General features: G+C 48.8%; 1 protein-coding gene across 1 annotated transcript in view; it reads right to left on the bottom strand.

Annotated features, from left to right (window-relative positions):
* LOC308668604 (neurotrypsin-like) overlaps positions 1-21,743 on the bottom strand; it is a gene marked incomplete at both ends in the record, with an annotated part of 70,468 nt that overhangs the window by 36,759 nt on the left and 11,966 nt on the right. The window contains 7 exons of the mRNA XM_081328614.1: positions 12,050-12,191; positions 12,948-13,150; positions 14,175-14,322; positions 14,992-15,170; positions 15,293-15,440; positions 16,701-16,873; positions 17,014-17,137. Coding sequence (XP_081184740.1) covers positions 12,050-12,191; positions 12,948-13,150; positions 14,175-14,322; positions 14,992-15,170; positions 15,293-15,440; positions 16,701-16,873; positions 17,014-17,137 — 1,117 coding nt within the window. The remainder of the gene's footprint in view (positions 1-12,049; positions 12,192-12,947; positions 13,151-14,174; positions 14,323-14,991; positions 15,171-15,292; positions 15,441-16,700; positions 16,874-17,013; positions 17,138-21,743) is intronic.

Here is a 21,743-nt window from a genome sequence, read left to right as displayed (position 1 = left end):
CCCGACGAGTCCGATGCCGAGTTCCTCGCCGCCCTACGAGAAGCCGCCGTCGCCTGCATGTTTTCGAACTTGGAGGAGCGGCTACGGGACCGGTTGATTTGCGGCCTACGAGACAGGCGGCTGCAAGAACGCCTGTTCGAGAGAGAGGAGGTTTCGCTCCAGGAAGCCGAAGACGCCATTCTGGCCCACGAAGCGGCCTGTGGGGCCGTCCAAGCAGTCCAGGATACCCGGGCCAGCAGCCAGGCGGCCAGCGTCCACCGACAGGTCACCACAGCTGAGGACGAGCTGAACATCAACCTCATCCAGCGGAAGCCGACCCCCGACCAGCGAGCCAGATGCCCAGATAACCCCAGGCCTCCCGGAAACGCCACCAACCCTCAGAAGTGCGCAGTGTGTGGTGGGAACCACGTGCGCAGCCTCTGTAAGTTCCGGTCGGCCACGTGTCGGGCCTGCAAGAAAACAGGCCACATAGCTGTGGTCTGTCATAGCCGACGCCCCCGAGAGGAGATCCACGAGCTGCAACCGGAGGAATCGCCGTTCGAAGGTACTGGGGCCCCGACCAAAATGCGAATTGGCTATGTTGAGAGCCGGCGGGCCATTAATCACACGAGTAGCCGCCGGCTGCTCAAACCCAAAATTAGACTAACAATCCGCTTGCAAGGCGTCCCTTGCAGCATGGAGCTTGACTCCGGATCAGCGGTCTCGATCATTTCAGACGAGACCCTTAACTACATAAATAGCCGGAGCAAGCAGCGGATTAAATTACGGCCTACAAATTTAAACCTGACCGATTTCCAGAACTCGCCGGTCAAGGTAAAGGGGGAGGCTACCGTCTCGGTGGGGTTTAAGGGTCACAAAGAGCACCTGGAGGTTGTCGTGGTAGAGGGCCAGAGGGCCAGCCTGGTCGGCCTAGACTGGTTTGAGGCCCTGGGAATCATAGTCTCTGGGATCCACCAGATCCAAGGGGACTCCGTCGAGGCCGTCTGCAAGGAGTTCGCAGACGTCTTCGACGGGACGCTAGGCAGGTACACAGGCCCCCCCATTTCGTTCAAGCTTAACTCGAACGTTCCCCCCGTTAGTGTCTGGCCGCGGAGAGTCCCCTTCGCGCTCAAACACAAAATAAGCGCGAACTAGATAAGCTAGTGGCCCAGGGAATCTTAGAGCCAGTAGATGTGGGGGAGTGGGAAACCCCAATCGTCACCCCCCTCAAAGCCAACGGGGAAATTAGGATCTGCGCCGACTACAAGTGTTCGGTGAACCATGCCCTGAACCCGCACGCTTACCCGGTCCCCACAGTCAGCCACGTTCTCGCTTCCCTCCAAGGCGGCGCCATCTTTGCAAGGCTCGATCTTGCGCAGGTGTACCAGCAACTCACGGTTACTAGGGCAACAGTTGACATTCAAACCATAGTAACACACAGGGGAGCGTTCCGGGTGAACAGGCTGCAGTTTGGGGTCAGCGTTGCTCCTGGCATTTTCCAGGAAGTCATGGAGAAGACACTCAGGGGCATCCCAGGAGTTGTTCTGAACCAGCCCTCTTCTGGCCTTGTAATAAGGCAAACCCCTATTCAGAAAGAAGAGACTGGAGAGCGTCCAAGGCTAAAAGGCATCTGCCAAGATTTATTACGCAGTTAACAAAAACACTAGAGCTTGTCTTCTCAAGCGGAAAAGTTGCTTTCAGCAACCAGCCCCTCCCCAAACACTCCTTTTATAGAGAGCTCAGGGCGTGGTCTCCCTGTGCCTCCTCCCGAGGAGTCCCGCAGCCTTTCTTTGTTTGTTCCTGCTCGACTGCCTCCTGCGTCGGGCGTCCTTGAACAGGGCCAGCTGTGGGTCATCTTCCTCCGCACTCTCGGGCTCACGCAGCTGAGAAGAGGTCCCCGGCTGAGGGCTCTGCAAAGCCTCCAAACCATCATCAGCCGGTTCGTTTCCCTCCTCCCCCTCATCTGAGTCATCCGATACATCGGAACCGGCTGTCGGACCCACAGGCTGGCCCTGAGTCACAACACTATCCCGCACCGCAGGGCCCTTCCCCCGGGTCTGCCGATCCGGATGCGGTCGGGATGGGAACTGTTCGTGAAAAGCAGTCACCAACGCAGGGGCATGAACGGCGGTCGCGTCTTCCCATGTGAAGTCCTCCGGCCCGTACCCTTTCCACTCGATCAGGTACTGGAAGCGACCTTTCAGCCAGCGGGAATCCCTGATGCTGGCGACCTCGTACTCGGGGGTGCTGTCGCCATCACCAGGTCCTGATGGGGGAGGTTCTGCTTGGCGAAGTGGACAAGCCGGTTGTTCGGGGACCAACAAGGACCGATGGAAGACGGGGTGCACGCGCAGGGAACGTGGCAGAGTTAAACGATAGGCGACCGGGTTGATGACGGCCTCGACTGGGAACGGTCCAAGGTAACGGTGGTCCAGCTTCCTCGCCGGCCGAGTGGATGGTAGGTTCCTGGTGGACAGCCAGACCCGATCCCCCACCGATAATGGAGGCGTATCCCTTCTCGACCGATCGGCGAACCTCTTGTAGTCGGCCTTGGCCTTCTCCAGCTGCCGTCGCACCAACCGATGGATCGCCTGTAATTCCGCCATGAATTCGTTCGCTGCCGGCTCCGGTGAGTCCACGGGAGAAAGGGGGAAAAACCTGGGGTGATAACCCACGTTGGCCAAGAACGGTGTCATCTGCGTGGAGGTGTGCTGCGAGTTGTTAAAGGCAAACTCGGCTATGGCCAAATAGTCCACCCAATTGTCCTGCTGCAGGTTAACATAGCAGTGCAGATACTGCTCTAAGATGCCGATGACCTTCTCGGTACCCCCGTCGGTCTGAGGATGATGCGCGGACGAGAGGCAAACCTTAATGTCCAACGCCCGCATCAACTCCTGCCAGAAGCGGGCTGTAAACTGGGCCCCCCTATCGGAGACGACCCTATCGGGAAGGCCGTGCAGCCGGAACACCTGTTGGATGAACATGCGACTAGTGGCGCGAGCTGACGGTAAGCCGCGACAGGGGATGAAGTGCGCCATCTTGGTCAACATGTCCACCACCACAAACACTGTCGTGAAGCCGGAGGATGGGGGTAGATCCGTCAGAAAGTCCATGGACACAGCCCCCCAGGGTCTCTTGGGCGTTGGCAAAGGCTGCAGTAAACCAGGCGGGGCCCCTGTCGCTGACTTGGCCTGCCTGCATGGGACGCAGGAGGTGACATAAGACTGGACATCGTGTCGGACTCGGGGCCACCAGAAGGTACGGGAGACCAGGTTCAGAGTCTTGAACAGGCCAAAATGCCCCGCAGCCGGGTTATCATGACATTGGCTGAGGACGAGTCCCCTGAGTGGCCCTCCTGGAACATAGAGCCGGTCACGATAATACAGGAGTCCATCCGTGACCGACCAAGGCGAATCTGGCCCCACCTCTTCCTTCCGCTGAGCCACCCACGCCTCCTGCTGCTGCGCCTCCCGGATCCGAGCCCGTATATCCACCGGCTCCCGCACCGCAGCAAAAGACTCGACGGGGATCACTGTCCTGGGCGGAAGCTTGTCTTCCACTCGGGTGTACTCGGGCTTCCTGGACAGAGCATCCGCTCTCTGGTTGTGCCCGCTTGGTATGTACCGCACCCGGAAGTCAAACCTCGCAAAGAAGAGGGACCACCGGATCTGGCGTTGGTTCAAATTCCGAGCGGTCTGCAGGCTTTCCAGATTCTTGTGGTCCGTCCGGACCTCGATTTGATGCCGCGCCCCCTCCAGATGATGCCTCCAAGCCTCGAACGCCGCCTTGATGGCCAGCAGCTCCTTCTCCCAGATGGTATAGTTGCGCTCCGAGGGGTTCAATTTCCGAGAGTGATACGCGCAAGGGAAAAGGGTACCGCTGGGCGTCGTTGCCTGGAGTAACACGGCCCCAATGGCAATGTCGGAGGCGTCCGCCTCCACGACAAACGGCCGTTGCAGGTCAGGATGCTTCAAGATGGGCTCCTTCATGAAGGCGTCCTTCAAAGCTTGGAACGCCTGTTGTTCGGGGGCGTTCCACTGGAACCGAGTCTTCTTCTGCAGGAGCCGGGTAAGGGGGGCTGTCAAGGCAGCAAAGCCAGGAATGAATGTTCGATAGTAGTTGGCAAATCCAAGAAGTCGCTGAACATCCTTCACGCGACGTGGGGGTTGCCAACTCTGCAACGACTCAACTTTACTCAGTTCCATGGCGATGCCCTCAGGAGAAATGCGGTGACCCAAGAAATCGATGGTCACCTGGTAAAACTGGCACTTCTCCAACTTGGCAAACAGCCGATGTTTCCGGAGGCGCTGCAGGACCTGACGGAGATGCTGATGATGCGCTTCACGCGACGGGGAGTAAATCAGGATGTCGTCCAGGTAAATCACGACAAACTGGTCCAACAGATCTCGAAAGATGTCGTTCATAAAATGCTGAAACACAGCGGGGGCGTTGGTCAGGCCAAACGGCATCACCGTGTACTCGAAATGTCCATAGCGAGTACCAAACGCCGTCTTCCACTCATCACCCGGCCGAACCCTGACGAGGTTGTAAGCTCCACGCAGGTCCAGTTTCGTGAAGATCTTAGCCTCCCGGAGTCGGTCCAAGAGCTCGGGGATGAGGGGCAGCGGGTAGCGGTTACGCACCGTGATGGCGTTGAGTTTCCGGTAGTCACAGCAGAGCCGTAACTCGCCCGACTTCTTTTTGACGAAGAGCACGGGTGCAGACACTGGCGAGGACGAGGGCCGGATGAAACCACGAGCCAAATTCTTTGTCAAGAAGTCCCGCAATGCAGCCAACTCGGGCTCCGACATGGAATACAAACGCCCCACTGGGAGAGGCGCATCAGGAACTAGATCAATGGAACAGTCATAGGGCCTGTGCGGGGGTAATTGGTCCGCCTCTGACTCGCTGAACACATCAGCAAAGTCGGACAGTTCGGGAGGCAAAGAAACTCCTGAGGAGCCCTCCACCTGGCCGGCACAGATATGGCGGGTGTGGTCCACGCACTGCAAACTTGGGAAGGTGACCAAGTTCTGAGACCAATAGATCTGTGGATCATGCGCCCGGAGCCACGCCAGCCCCAGGACCACGGGGAAGTGCAGATCCGAAGTGATGTAGAACTGAATGGCCTCCACATGGGAACTGATAGCCATACTCACTGGTTGTGTGGCGGCCGTAATAGGCCCGGACAGGAGCACTCGACCATCAATAGTCTCCACTAGCATGGGCGGATCCACCGGACACTGAGGAACAGCCCATTTGGCCACGAAGGCCGAGTCCATAAAGTTAGTGGTAGCCCCAGAGTCAATTAAGGCATGGACCGGAATCCCCTCTGGCTTGCCAGGAAGGATCAGTCGTGCCTCCAAAATCAAATGCCGTGGAGGTTCACAGGCACCATCGGAATGGCGTCGCTCGGCGTGGTCGTGGTGGGTCGTCCGATCTATCACACCGTCTAGATCGGGCTCGGGCCGTTTCCCGACAGCAAAGCAGGGGACTTTCTCGGGGCCGGCTTGGTCACTGATGCCCGCTGACGCTTCTTTGGACAAGAAGCAGCCAAATGTCCAGGGTCCCCACAGTAAAAACACAACCCCTCCGATCGTCGTCTGTCCATTTCCGTCACCGATAGACGGGACCTGGCGGCACCCAGCTCCATTGGCTCCTCCCTCTGGACTGGGGGCTCACGCACAACAGGGGCGGCAGGGGTCTGTGGGGTGGCACGGCGACTCTTTCGCTGCTGCAGCCGGGCATCGATCCGCAGACAAAGATGGATCAGCCCATTCAGATCTGAGGGAATGTCCACGCGGGCCAGCTCATCCAACATCTCCTCTGACAAGCCATCCTGAAAGGCATCCACGAGCGCAGCCTCATTCCAGGCGGAATCCTGGCTAAGCAGCCGGAAATCGCTGATATAGGCCTGTAGAGGGCGCTGACCCTGCCTCAAAGCTTTCAGGCGTCGGGTGGCAGTCTGCGCCTTAATCGGGTCCTCGTACATGAGGCGCATATGGTCACAAAACCCCCCAAAGTTATCCAACAAAGGGCTAGGCTGTGCCAACAGAGGCGTGCCCCAACGAGCTGCATCTCCCGACAGAAGGCTCAACACGAATCCCACCTTATCTCGGTCAGTGGGGAAATCAGCTGCTCTCACGCTGATAAAAAGCTGGCATTGTCCCAGGAAGGCAGGAAACAGTTCTGGATTACCAGCAAATTTATCCGGCATAGCTATCTGACATTTCCTCCTGGGTGGGGGTGCAGCATGTACCTGAGCTTGCAGTTGAGCCACCTGAGCTGCCAGCAAAGTGAGTTGCTGGGTGAGCTGGGCATTCTCGGCAAGAAGCTGCTCCATCGTAGTAATAAGGGGTGGGTGGCTGAAAGCAAACTGTTCTGAACCAGCCCTCTTCTGGCCTTGTAATAAGGCAAACCCCTATTCAGAAAGAAGAGACTGGAGAGCGTCCAAGGCTAAAAGGCATCTGCCAAGATTTATTACGCAGTTAACAAAAACACTAGAGCTTGTCTTCTCAAGCGGAAAAGTTGCTTTCAGCAACCAGCCCCTCCCCAAACACTCCTTTTATAGAGAGCTCAGGGCGTGGTCTCCCTGTGCCTCCTCCCGAGGAGTCCCGCAGCCTTTCTTTGTTTGTTCCTGCTCGACTGCCTCCTGCGTCGGGCGTCCTTGAACAGGGCCAGCTGTGGGTCATCTTCCTCCGCACTCTCGGGCTCACGCAGCTGAGAAGAGGTCCCCGGCTGAGGGCTCTGCAAAGCCTCCAAACCATCATCAGCCGGTTCGTTTCCCTCCTCCCCCTCATCTGAGTCATCCGATACATCGGAACCGGCTGTCGGACCCACAGGCTGGCCCTGAGTCACAACAGGAGTCTGCCCCTATTTTGATGACATCCTGATCGCAGGAGCATCAGCAGAAGAGCTGGCAGGTAGGCTCAGGGAGGTACTGTCCAGGCTGCGCACAGCTGGCCTAAAACTAAAGAGGGAGAAATGCAGCATAGGTGTTCCCTCCACAGAATTCTTGGGATTCAGGGTAGATGCCAAGGGAATCCACCCCACAGAGTCCAAGGTGAGGGCCATCAAACTAGCACCCACACCCAAGAACAAGGCAGAGCTACAGGCATTCCTGGGCCTGCTGAACTTCTACCACGCATTCCTCCCACACAAGGCAGCCATAGCAGAGCCACTCCACAGGCTACTGGACAAACAGGCAGCATGGGTCTGGACTCCTGCCCACGACCAAAGCTTCAGGGCTTTAAAGGCACTACTGTCGGATAAGTCCACAGTAACCCATTTCATCGAGACAAAGCCATATGCATCGCATGCAATGCATCCCCTTACAGTGTGGGCGCAGTACTCAGCCACCTCGAGCCCAATGGGGTGCAAATTCCCATAGCATACTATTCTAGGACGCTGTCTGGAGCGGAAAGAAACTATGCCCAAATAGACAGAGAAGCCCTGGCAATCATGACAGGAATCAAAAAATTCCACGATTATCTATATGGCAGGGAATTCACTGTCTACACGGACCACAAACCACTCCTAGGCCTGTTCACAATGGACAGGCAGACCCCCCAAATCCTGTCCCCCAGAATGCTCCGGTGGTCCATCTTCCTTGCAGCCTACAATTGCAAGCTGGTGCACAAGCCAGGGAAGGAGATGGGCCACGCAGATGGCCTGAGTAGGTTACCCATAGACGTCCCCAAACCAGACCCAGCACCAGCAACACAGATCCTAGCCCTGCAGGAGCTACCAGAATGCCCACTCCACGCCAAGGACATTGCCAGCAACACAGCCACCGACAACATCATGAGCAGGGCACACTCATAGGTTTGCACAGGGTGGCAAGACAAGTCCCCGGGGCCTGAGTTCCAGGCCTACTTCACCAGGCGCAATGAGATCTCCACGCACAGGGGTTGCCTCCTCTGGGGGAGCAGGGTCATCATTCCCACTGCAGTCAGGGGCAGGGTATTGGACTCCTTACACGAGGGACACCCGGGGGTGGTTAGGATGAAGGCACTGGCCAGAAGCTACCTCTGGTGGCCAGGGCTGGACAAGGACATTGAGGAACGGGTCAAGGCCTGTTACACATACCAGAGATCCAGGCCAGAGATGCCACACGCACCCGTGCACAGGTGGGAGGACACACACACACCCTGGTCCCGCATCCACATTGACTATGCAGGGCCATTTCAGGGCCAACTGTTCTTGGTAGTAGTGGACAGCCACTCCAAGTGGCTGGAGGTAGTCCCTGTTCCCAACATGACCTCGGGGAGGACAATCCAGGTGCTCAGAGCTCTCTTTGCCACACATGGCCTCCCCGACGTAATTGTGTCTGATAACGGGCCTCAGTTTACCGCTAATGATTTCCAGACGTTCTTGAAGGCGAACTGGATTAGGCACGCCACCTCCGCGCCTTTCCATCCATCGACCAACGGGCAAGCGGAACGGATGGTAAGGACGACCAAAGACGCACTCCGGCGCATCATCAGCGGGGACTGGCATCACAGACTGGCGAAGTTCCTACTCACCCAACACACTACACCATGCGTTGCCACCGGGAAGAGCCCAGCAGAACTGCAGTGGGGACGGCGTCTCATCACCAAGCTGGACCGTTTACACCCGGACCGAGTAGCAGCCGAGGCGGTTAGGCCGCCATCATCATCATCATCATCATCATCATCATCATCATCATCATCATCATCATCACCATCGTCACCAGCACACAGGGTTCTCAACGTGGGGGACCTGGTCTGGGCAAGGAACTACGGGGCAGGGGATCCATGGGTTCCAGGTACAGTGGTTGAGAAAACTGGACCCCTCTCTTACATCGTGGGGGTGGAGGGGTACAGACACATAAGGCGACACATCGACCAGCTCAGAGGAAGGGTCCAACAGGAAAGCCACACCCCAGGAGAGGTCAGCCCAACCGGAAACAACACAGAACAGGAACCAGAGGAGGAGGGCCTCCTGAACCCAGCTCTGCTCAACCCAGCACAGAGGCCTCAAGAACCGGCTGTCCAAGCCCAGGGCCAAGCCACGCCCAGACGGTCCACCCGGGCCCACAGGACACCTGCCTACTTGGCGGACTATGTGTGGAAGTGACCACCACACAGTTGCCCTGCAGTGACACACAGTGTATATAGTTATGTAGTTAGTTGCAAATTGTTTATCATTGTTATGTGGTTCTTCTCTAAGGGGGGAGGGGTGTTATGTATGCAGGCACCTGCATAGCAACAGCCACCAGGGGGCATTGGCCTGAACGGTTTTGGTGGGAAACCCAGTTTCGGCGGGAAACCTAGGGCCAACCCCATTGGCTGTTCGCTTACCTGGCTAGGTATTTAAGGAGGCCAGGTAACCCTCACTCCCCAGTACGCTACCCCCTTACAATAAAGAGCTGAACACGTACTCCGGCTGGCGTCTCTTCCTTGCGTCGGACCCACTACACAATAGGATCAACTTATTTTGCAAAGCACCAGAAGGCAGGACAAGAAAGAATGGATGGAAATTAATCAAGGAGAGAAGCAACCTAGAACTAAGGAGAAATTTCCTGACAGTTAGAACCAGTGGTGGGATTCAGCCAGTTTGCACCACTTCGGCAAAACTGGTAGCTAATTTTTTGTTGCCCAGGCCCAGAATGGACTTCCAGAAGCAGCATCCACACAGAGAACTGATTGTTTACTTATTTGAATCGCACCACTGGTTAGAACAATTAATCATTGGAACAGCTTGCCATCAGATGTTGTGGCTGCTTCATCACTGGGATTTTTTAAGAAGAGACTGGACAGTCACTTGTCTGAAATGGTGGGTCTTCTGCTTGAGCAGGGGGCTGACTGGAAGACTTCCAAGATCCCTTCCAGCTCTATTCTGTTTGATTGATTCATAATTTTGGAATTCTGGTATATCTTGAAGGGCTGACGATTGGCAGCAGTAGTGAGGGAGGGAGCAAGGGAGTGAAGTGGCCTGCTAGGCCATGCTGGGAGTTGCCAAGAGAAGGTCACACAGGTACCTTGGGAAAGGAATATGTGTACTTCCCTGCTACAGGATAATTTCTCTAGTCCCTCCACATCTAGGCATGTAACTGAGGTAGGCAGGCCGCTTGTAGAAGGGAAGCAGTAAAAGGACACCTCAGACCAGAGTTCCTCAACCTCAGCAAGGTTAAGAAGTGTGGACCTCAGCTCCTGTCAGACCTGCCCCAGTCTGATCCCTTAGGGAAGTAAACCTCTTGACTCCATTTGAAATGAAAAGGCACTTTTAATAAGAGATGCCGATTGCAGGAGAATCCAGAATCTAAAATTCCTGTGTGCTAATAAAAAACTCAACCCCTGGTTTCCCCTAGCCCTCTCCCCATGGTCCATCTGTGTGTAGCCAATCCAGCACTGTCAAGATGTTATGAGAAACTCTGAGGTGTTAGGTTGGTGAAATTCCACATTCAGGGCAAACAGCCTTGAAGATGCCAGTGCGCCAGTATGAATCAGATTGTAAAACACTCTGTTCTTTCTCAAGTGTCAAATCCCTCTTTCCAATTTCCCACCATAAAGGTATACAACTTTATTGCCCATGCTGGCTGGGAGATCCTGGGAGTTGAAGTCCACACTTCTTAAACTTGCTGAAGCTGAGAAATCACTGCCTTAGACTAACTAAAAAAAATTGCTGGAGGCTGCCAGATGTTATGCTCAGCTGATGTGAGTGGCCCAGGCAGTGGCTGGCAAAAGACTTGATTCTTAAAGAGGTCACATATTCAGGCTGAAAGGCAGTTAGGAGAGCAGCAGCTCCAGGAAGCTTGGTAGAAGTAACAGGACAAAGGCAATGGAGAAAGGGAGAATTAGAGAGAAAAAGAATCTCAAAGGTGAAGACAAAGGCTTGCAGTGAAATCCATCAGGAAAAGTAGAAGCCAAAACAAAAAAAATCAAGAAAGAGAAAGGAAGAGATGAGTTTTGGGGTTTGGACCTAGGCAAGTAAGAGATCTGCCAAAAGAACAAATCTTCTTCCTCCTGGGGTGTGGTAGGCATCTGCCTTTTCCTCATATACAAAAGCCATGCCTGGGGAAAGGCACCAATTACATCTGAGCCAGCCTGGCTTGAAGCCTATCCTTCCCAACAAAACTTTATCAGCCCAGCCCCCGCCCCTCCAAAAGATGGAAATCCCTGTGCAAACAAAGAAAATAGCATCTTTATGAACCTTCAGTAGTCTGATCATCTTTTGTTAAGGAAAGAGAGAGCAAATTGCAATATACACAGAAAGTCCACTTTAAGGGTACATTCATATAGCTGCACAAAAAGGAATTCAAGCAAAAATATGGAACTGTGGTCAGACAGAATAGCACCCAAGATATACAAATCTGTACTTGCATATTAAATCAAATCTTGATGTGATTCCTACAAAAAAAGGACAAGGATAATTTCCAGCCCTTTAAATTGTTCCACCATCTGCCATAATACCTACATATATATCTAGCAACAACTCTCATTTGCCATCAGATTGAGAGCTACACTTGCCTGTTCTCAATTAGAGTGAAGCCTGATGAGGGCCAAATTATAACATTAGGTGGGACAGGAGCCATGGTGTGGGAGAGGTGAGGGTTTTAAGGTACGAAATAGGTGTTTTAGTTCTCGAGGCACCCCTTTTGCCTCTTAATGCTCCCAAAATGCCAACAATTTTTCTTAGATGGAACTTCGGTCTTGCCAAACGACACCATTCTAATGACATAAGTTGGTATAGAGGGCCACAGAAGATGGACTTTGTAATACTTATACATATTATGGGATGTTTTAATTCTTGTCATGTAATTGGATAGATGACCATTTCTAAACCAATCAGCTTTTGCTTTGAAGGTCTTTGTTGTGGTAACTATAAACGTAAATGTAAGTCATTTTTCTTGGTTTTCCCTTTTCATAGGAAGGCCCCACTTTATCAGAGTATTCTAATAAATTGCTTTTAAATGAACTTCTGACTCAGTTGCTTAGTGGAAAAGGTAAGCTAAGGCAGAACCTAGGACCAGATTTGGCCATCATTACTCAGAAATTGATTTTACATAAGCCACTTTTTCCTAAAGAGAATCTTGCTGTCCAGTTACCTGTAGCCCAGCTGCCTGCAAACCACAGCTGCAGCTCTCTCTGTCCAGCCTTCAGCACAAATTCTGCCCCACTCTCCGTTCAGAAGAATCTCTACGTGGCCTTCATTAACATGGTCCCCATCCACCAGCCGCACCAGAAGCCCTGTAAGTTAAAGCCATACTTTAAGAGATCAGAAGAAAGAGTTAGTACTGAAGTAAGCTGATGAATATCTTGGAAATAACATAATCTAGAGAGGCAACAAGGTTCAGTTAACGTTGCCAGGATGGAGAGGGCCAAGACAAGATAGCCATTCTGTGATACACCACAATTTAGAAGGAAGACAAGGACTGGGACAACTTAGCCAACAAGGGTGCTGTTCTTATTGATGGTGGTGGAGCAGGGGAGAGAATGTGAGGCTGCTGGGGAAGGAAAAACATCTGGAATACTCTGAAATACTAGTTTACAGTAGTTTTTAAAGGGATTAACACATTTTTAAAGGCCAAAAACATATTGGAAATGAGGACAAAATCCTTTGTCTCACTTACCACCATTTTCTGTAATGTCCAAATTGCTTGCAATTCTTCCATCTGCCCCAAAGATGTATAAATGGGGACATATGCTTACATATCTAATTTTTGAACAAATATATATATTTGAAACAAGCTATGGGAATTTTGCCAGTTACCATCTTACCTTGCCATCGGCCAGGGTTGGAAAAGTTGCCTGAAACAACAAACAAGAAGAGACAGAAAATTCAAAGTTCTTTAACTATTGATATTAAAATTAAACTCCATCCCTCCATTTTGTTTTGAGGTCAGACAAAAAAATAAATCCGCAGAACACCCATTATCACAATTAAAGACAAAAACATCACTGACAACGAATAATATTTTTGGGTGTGCCCTTTTAGCTCCCTACCAGTTTTATCTTCAGTGATCCTGTTGCTAACCAGGGAACAGTGAATTCCCACATCTTCTTCATGTGAGCAGTCATGTTGGCCCCAGTTACTATGGGGACAGTCCATCAGATATGACTCCGTGCCTACGCAAGCCACATCATCCAGCAAGATGAAACCTTGGCCTGGCGCAAATTCACCCTTTGATGCCAGCCTGGCAGGAACACTGAAGAAAGAAAGCAAAAAACAGGCTGGTAACCTTTGTGCTCAGAACTTCCTTCAGAGGCTTATCACTCTAATCAACAAGGACTCCTTGTTCTCTGTGCATAAACCCAATTTAAAGAAGAAACATATTTGTAAAGCAAGGGTGCTGCTTTGCATGAGTTCATTCTCAAAATATTAGAAAGGTTTTTCACAAACTTCACAGCTTTAAGATGTGCAGACTTCCATTCCCAAATTCCCTAGCCAGCCTAATGGCTGGAGAATTCTGGGAGTTGAAGTCTACACATCTTAAAATTGCCAGGGTTGTAGAACACTGCATTAGAAGATGTTACAAAAAATCCTTCAGGATCCTGCAAACACATACTGTATATATGAGCTGGTAGAATAACATTATAATAGAATATCAGAGTTGGAAGGGACATCGGAGCGCTTTTAGTCCAACCCCCTGCTCGCACATACAAGCAATATAATAGTTATAAACAGCATTTTATTTTTAATTCATTTTAACAAACCAGTGGAACTTCTAGGAACTGCTTGAACTAAATATAACGGAATTTATTTAATTTTCTCCCTTTATTATTTTTATAAATAACTCAAAGTGGTGGACATATCTAATACTCTTTCCTCCCCCTATTTTCTCTACAATAACAACAGCCCTGCAAAGTTATTAATCCAGGTAACCCAGCCAGCTTTTATCCCTAAAGTAGGAGTTGAACTCACAGTCTCCTGATTTCTAGCTTGGAACTTTCATCACTAGACCAAACTCCTTAACATTCCTCCTTTTAGTGCTCTCATCTCTCCCTTTTTCCCCACTCTTTTCCTCTTTTTCTAACACCGGGAAGTACAGACTTCTGCTTTTACTGTGTATACATTAAGTAGAGACACTGATATACAGAGCACTTTGGCATAATTCAGATATTGCATCCTGTTATAGTCAAGACATTTGTGACCATTGAAACAGGACACACAGTTGAAATTGATTTGTAAACAGTGACATTTTGGCAATCGACGATACTCTACTTACTTACCTGAAGCCCAATTGTCTGCAAGCAACCCGAGCATTGATTCCTGTCTTCCAGCCATCATCACAAATACATCCCCATCTTCCATTGTGGTAGATCTCTACCCTTCCTTCACTTGGATGGAGGCCTCCTACCAACCGGATTGTTCCTTCTGCTATGTTGCAAGAGATGGAAACAAAAAAAAGCAAAAAAATCCTAAAACTTTCCTTCTATACCATTTTCAGAAAAGGAGGTCATAAAGGCAGCCTTCAAACCAGCTATATATTTGGCAGAGTAGTTATTCTGACTCTGACTGTTGTTTAATTATTTATCCCCTTGCTAAGACCCCTGTGCCTGGCCTGTATAAGCGGATACTATCACTGTTAACAGCCTTTGTCAGATAGCAGAACTCATGGAAGTACCTTTTATCATCCAGAAGTACCTTTATTCGCATGCAGAGAAGATGGTAGCAAACAAGATGTGGTAGATGATGAATGGACAGTGTGCTAAGCACATTGATTTGTGCTTCTTAGATTGTAAGCCGCCCTGAGTCTTCGGAGAAGGGCGGGATATAAATGGGAACAACAACAAAAAAAAGACAGTAACCGGACCTACTGTGTCCACATGTTATGGTGGGGTGTGAAGCACGGAGGAAGAAGGAGCAGGAAGTACGTCCCAGAATGGGAGGGGTGAAAGTACGGAGTTAAGAAGGAGGAGGAAGTACGTCACAAAATGGGAGGGATTGGCTGACCACATTAGCATAATGTTGCAATTCCCCCAAACAACCACATGGTGGCAGCACGATATGCATTACATAGTTCTGACGTGACAGCACAGTAGTTACCTACAAAGGGGTCACAAATGACCCCAGCATCTTCAATATGGTCACAGTTGTGTTTCCCCCAATCACTCTTCTTACACTGGTCTAGTGAAAGCTCATTGCCGGAGCATTCAACTTCATCCAGCAGAATTGGGCCCAAGCCCTTCCCAAAGTGAGCCCAGGATATGGCTCTTGAGTTTCCACTGGGAGGAAGAGAAAAACACACAGCATAAGAACTGATGAACAGGAGAGAAAACACTGCTTTGAACAAGATGTAAGAGATCATAGTCTTGCCCTCTTAAGTGTCCTCATTCAAAGAAATTACCTGAGATCCAAGTATCTGCAAACCACCTCAGCATCCTTGTCATCCCACTGATCATCACAGATGGTGCCCCAATAGCCATCATGGTAAATTTCCACTCGACCCTCAAAATCTTTTTTGCCTCCTACCAGACGAAGTGGAGATCCTATAGCTGCTTATCAAAAAGAACAAGAATAATAAAGGAACACAATCCAGAATAATCCCAATGATTACACAAAATAGATCCCTTCAGATACTACCATAAATCTTTTTCTTGACAACATAAATTGTATTTCTTTGAATATACACCAATTTGATCTACCGTCAACATTATAGGGGATAGGAGGGTACTCACATATTCTTCATCAGGTCAAATGTACTCATTCCTTCTGAGTAGAACACCATTACTAAACAGTTATATTTTTTTACCTAAATTACCCAGATTCTGTACAGTGTTCTGTACAAACACCCCATTCACCTAAACAAAATGGCAGAAAATTCTGAGTGAAAAATGTGTGTCTGTTTAGTCTAGAATTGCTTATCAGCAATTAAACATTTAGAATTCATCATACTGTATGTCTCATGCACAAATTCCCCAGTTTTCTTGGAAACTATCAACTTTTGGATCAGAGCTCCTACAAAAAGTTTCAAAACTTGTTTTCTAGTTTTTTATTTTATCCTGTTTATTTTAATGTTTTTCATTTATGATTTTATTGTAAACCGCCCAGAGTTGCTTTAGATAATGAGATAGATGGCATATATATTTAATAAACAAATAAATAAAGCTTGTCTTGAATATGTTATACCCCATGATTTTTTTGATCCGAAATATACCATGGTGAAATCCAGAACAGTACACAAAATGATCATAGAAACTTAAAACTGTGCTGTTTCTCCAGTGACAACAAGCAAAGATGATATTGTTCTTCAGACAGGTAGATTCATTTCTTTCATTGTTTTGTTCATCACAGTGCTTTACGATCAGGATCAATGTGCAGGAGCAGCCAGGCACAGTCAAGATGGTGGTTGTATTCCTATTATGAAGCCCTGCCCCCTTACATGCATTGTGACTTGCATCAAAGGGAGGGGTCTTTGATCAACTTATCTCAGATACCAACTTCACCTGTCTCCCTCAGAAATGTCTGTACAGCAGTACAGAGATGATCTTGGAGAAGACAGATGGTAACCATTAGTAAAATGCAAGCTTCGTCTTGGATAACAATGTGTGAAAAGAAATCCAAGCTTGCTTTGCTTTGATTCCCTTTCAGAATCCTTGAAAAATCTTCTCAAAGGGTTGACAGTGCCCCTTTACCAAACAACGTTATTTTGTAGTTTTGCTTTGATGCAGCAAAATTTCCAGGATTATTGGCTTTCTACTTTGCTAAAAGAAATGGAATAGGAATATCATCTATGTGTTTATCCTCAAGTTTACCTTGAGATGAGCCACAAATGGCCCCTGCAGTTCCCTGGATACAAGCTCTGAATATTTCCTGGTAACTGCACTGGGACAGCATCTTCTCATCACCATGACAGTTTGTAGACTGAAAATGGAAGGGTAACAGCTCTGGACTGGAAGAACTCTGTCTTAGGGCTGTGCCAGTCTCACTATCCAAAAAGCAGAAAGTGCAGTGACTCCACAGAGAATAATAGGCTATGTTAATATATATATAGTTTCTCAATTTTCAAGAAAGTTAATTTCTCTTGAGAAAAACAAAGGTGGCTCACTCCAATGACATGTTCCTTACCTGTGCCCCAGTTGTTGGCATACCACACTGGCATCCAGGTTGGTCCACTCATCATCACAGATCAGCCCCCAGAGCCCATTATAGTATACTTCCACCCTGCCACTTTCTGTCAGTCGCACAGAATCTGTCAGAGCAAAGAGACCAAAGGAATCAGGTCAACAGAACATGCAAAAGGTTGCATAATGTCCTTCCCAAAGCAATCAGGCTTCTTTCTTTAGCTACCATGGAGTAGGGAGGACATTCCACAGGGCTTGGGAGGATATAGATTTATCACAGATTTTTTATCAATGTTTTCTATGCAATATGAGAAAAGGAACATCAGCTGACTGTTACAAAGGAAAATGATTGCTAGCTTGTTTCTATCAGTAATAAATCACACTTGAGAATTCTTAATAAGACCAAAGTTTTGTTTGTACTTGGCTTTTCCATGTTTATTTATTATATTTGTATCCCATGTCATCCCCTTCATGGATTACTGCCTTGTCCTGGTGAAGGGGCTTGTGTAACTCAATGAAGCTATGGGCCATGCCGTGCAGGGCCACCCAAGACGGACAGATCATAGCAGAGAGTTCTGACAAAACACGATACACTGGAGAAGGAAATGGCAACCCACTCCAGTATCTTTGCCATGAAAACCCCATGGACAGTACCAAAAGGCAAAAAGATATGATGCTGGAAGATGAGCCCCTCAGGTCGGAAGGCGTCCAATATGCTACTGGGGCAGAGGGCTAGTACTAGTAGCGCCAGAAACAATGAAGCGACTGGGCCAAAGCTGAAAGGACGCTCAGCTGTGGATGCATCTGGTGATGAAAGGAAAGTTCGATGCTGTAAAGATCTATTCTTCATAGGAACCTGGAATGTAAGATCCGTGAATCAAGACAAGCTGGACGTGGTCAAACAAGAGATGACAAGACTAAACATCGACATCTTAGGAGTCAGCAAACTAAAATGGACAGGAATGGGTGAATTTAATTCAGATGACCAGGTATTCTACTACGGGCAAGAATCCCTCAGAAGAAATGGAGTAGCCTTCATAGTCAATAAAAGAGTAGGAAAAGCAATACTGGGATACAACCCTCAAAATGACAGAATGATCTCAGTTCGAATCCAAGGCAAACCATTCAATATCACAGTAGTCCAAGTCTATGCCCCAACCACCAGTGCTGAAGAGGATGAAATTGACCAATTCTATGAAGCCCTATAGCACCTTATAGACCTAACACCAAAAAATGATGTCCTTATCATCATGGGGGATTGGAATGCTAAAGTAGGAAACCAAAAGATAACTGGAATAACAGGCAAGTTTGGCCTTGGAGTACAAAATGAAGCAAGGCACAACCTGATAGAATTCTGTCAAAAGAATACGATGGTCATAGCAAACACTCTTTTCCAACAACCCAAGAGATGGCTCTACACATGGACATCACCAGACGGTCAACACAGAAATCAGATTGACTATGTGCTCTGCAGCCAAAGATACAGAAGCTCTATACAGTCAGTAAAAACAAGACCAGGAGCTGACTGTGGCTCAGACCATGAGCTTCTCATTGCAAAATTTAGGCTTAAATTGAGGAAAGTAGGGAAAAGCACTAGGCCACTCAGGTATGAACTAAATCATATCCCTGATGAATATACAATAGAGGTGACAAATAGATTTAAGGATTAGATCTGATAGACAGAGTGCCTGAAGAACTATGGACGGAGGTTCACAACATTGTACAAGAGGTAGCAACTAAAACTATCCCAAAGAAAAAGAAATGCTAGAAAGCAAAATGGCTGTCTGAGGAAGCTTTGCAAATAGCTGAGGAAAGAAGAGAAGTGAAAGGCAAGGGAGAAAGAGAAAGATAACACCCAATTGAATGCAGAATTCCAGAGAATAGCTAGAAGAGATAAGAATGCCCTCTTAAATGAACAGTGCAAAGAAGAAAACAATAAAATAGGGAGGACCAGAGATCTCTTCAATAAAATTGAAGAGATGAAGGGAACATTTCATGCAAAGATGGGCATGATAAAGGACCAAAATGGCAGGGACCTAACAGAGGTAGAAGAGATTAAGAAGAAGTGGCAAAATTATACACAAGAACTATACAAGAATGAGCTTAGCATCCCTGATAACCACAATGGGGTGGTCACTGACCTCGAGCCAGACATCCTAGAATGTGAAGTAAAATGGGCCTTAGGAAATCTGAGCAACAACAAATCTGGTGAAGGTGACAGTATTCCAGCTGAGCTACTCAAAATCTTAAAAGACGATGCAGTAAAAGTGCTACACTCCATTTGCCAGCAAATTTGGAAAACTCAACAGTGGCCACAGGATTGGAAAAGATCAGTTTACATTCCAATTCCAAAGAAAGGCAATGCCAAAGAATGTTCCAACTATCGCAACATTGCACTCATTTCACATGCTAGTAAAGTTATGCTTAAAATCCTACAAGGTAGACTCCAGCAATATGTGGATCGAGAACTTCCAGAAGTAAAGGCAGGATTTTGAAGAAGCAGAGGAACTAGGGATCAAATTGCCAACATACGCTGGATCATGGAGAAAGCTAGGGAGTTCCAGAAAAACTTCTACTTCTGCTTCATTGACTATGCTAAAGCCTTTGATTGTGTGGATCACAACAAATTGTGGCAAGTTCTTAAAGAGATGGGAGTACCAGACCATCTTATTTGTCTCTTGAGAAACCTATATGTGGGCCAAGAAACAACAGTGAGAACTGGACATGGAACCACTGATTGGTTCAAAATTGGGAAAGGAGTCTGGCAAGGCTGTATACTGTCGCCCTGCCTATTTAACTTATATGCAGAGCACATCATGAGAAAGGCAGGGCTAGATGAATCAAAAGTTGGAATTAAGATTGCCGGGAGAAATATCAACAACCTAAGATATGCAGATGATACCACTCTAATGGCAGAAAGTGAAGAGCAACTAAAGAGCCTCTTGTTGTGGGTGAAGAAGGAGAGTGCAAAAGTTGGCTTGAAACTCAACATTAAGAAAACCAAGATCATGGCATCCGGCCCTCTCAATTCCTGGCAAATAGATGGGGAAGAAGTGGAGGTAGTGACAGATTTTAGTTTCCTGGGCTCCAAGATCACCGCAGACAGGGACTGCAGCCAAGAAATTAAAAGACGCTTGCTCCTGAGGGGGGGGAAGCCATGGCAAATCTAGGCAGCACACTAAAAAGCAGAGACATCACCCTGCCAACAAAAGTACGTATAGTCAAGGCTATGGTCTTCCCAGTTGCAATGTATGGCAGTGAAAGTTGGACCATAAGAAAGGCTGAGCACCAAAGAATTGAGGCCTTTGAACTATGGTGCTGGAGAAGACTCCTGCGAGTCCCTTGGACTGCAAGGCGATCAAACCGGTCAGTCCTAGAGGAGATCAACCCTGACTGCTCTTTAGAAGGCCAGATCCTAAAGCTAAAACTCAAATACTTTGGCCATCTAATGAGAAGGAAGGACTCACTGGAGAAGAGCCTAATGCTGGGAAAGATTGAGGGCAATAGAAGAAGGGGACGACAGAGAATGGGGTCGCTGGATGGAGTCACTGAAGCAGTAGGTGTGAGCTTAAATGGACTCCAGAAGATGGTAGAGGACAGGAAGGCCTGGAGGAACATAGTCCATGGGGTCGTGATGGGTTGGACTTTGCAACTAACAACAACAATCCCATGTCATTCAACCTTTTTGATGAATGAAATGAAAAGGTTGCACTGGAAAGAGAGTGGTTGTCAGGTCCACCAGAGGTTCTGGCATTCTTTGCATGCTTTCGCTTTTGCTATAACTGGTTGGGAATTAGGGAGGGGGATTGTCTTTGAAGAAGATAGAGACTCCTTCCCAGCTGGTTCCAGCCTTGTTTCCTGGACTGGACTGTTTAGGGGGGGTTGGTTTTGGGGAAAATGAAAGAATTGCTTTACTCTTTGTGTGAGATGTTCAGATTCCACCAGACTTCTCTGCATCTACTTTCTCTCAGTAAAAGTTCTTTTGATTAACCTCAATGGAATCAAGAATTTTACTTTCCTGAGGGACCAGCTGGGGCAGGTCCTTACATTAGACGGAATCTGAAAACTCGGTCAACCCAGAGAAGCCCTACTGTGGGGACCTCGCAAGCAATGTCAGCTCAAGAGAGTGATCAGGAAGAAACTGAATGCTGGGGGGAAGCCTCCACAAGGGCTCCCCCAGGTTGGACCTCTCTGAGTGAATGGAGGAGGTTGCCAGCCTGGGAGACACATCGAGACTCGGGTGGTCCATTGGCATTGGCAAGAAAGGTGGCCAGGAGGTGAAAGTCAAAGAAGTGACCCTCATCCAGGGCAGTTGAGACAGCCAACGACATGAATGGCAAGCAGAGATGGAAGAGCATGAGGACGAGGAGGAAGAAGGTGAGTGGGCCTGTCCACACTGATTTTCTGATGAAGCAAGCCATGTGTTTTATGATGGATGCCTTCCAGACCCTCACGTCATGTGGATCCCATGCCAAGATGACTGCTTGTGAGATTTGCCAAGCCCAAGAGGAAGAAGACATTGGGAGAACACCGCCACTAGACACCATGGCAGGAGTTTTGGCAACTCCAGATGGTGACACTGCAGCTGCAGCCGCAACCCAAAGGGAATCTGTCAGAGCTAATGCCCTGGGGGGGGGCTGGCACAGTGAAACACCCCAGTTCTCAGTGTGAGGTTCAATGGAAGCCCCCAATAGTTGGGATTCTTCCTGGCCCACATGTTAACCTACATGCAAG

This window comes from Vipera berus, assembly GCF_964194415.1.
Source record: "Vipera berus genome assembly, chromosome: 5".
In the NCBI taxonomy this organism is placed as follows: domain Eukaryota; kingdom Metazoa; phylum Chordata; class Lepidosauria; order Squamata; family Viperidae; genus Vipera; species Vipera berus.
The sequence above is the reverse complement of the archived record's forward strand: the minus strand, read 5'-3'. Positions and strand labels throughout refer to the sequence as shown.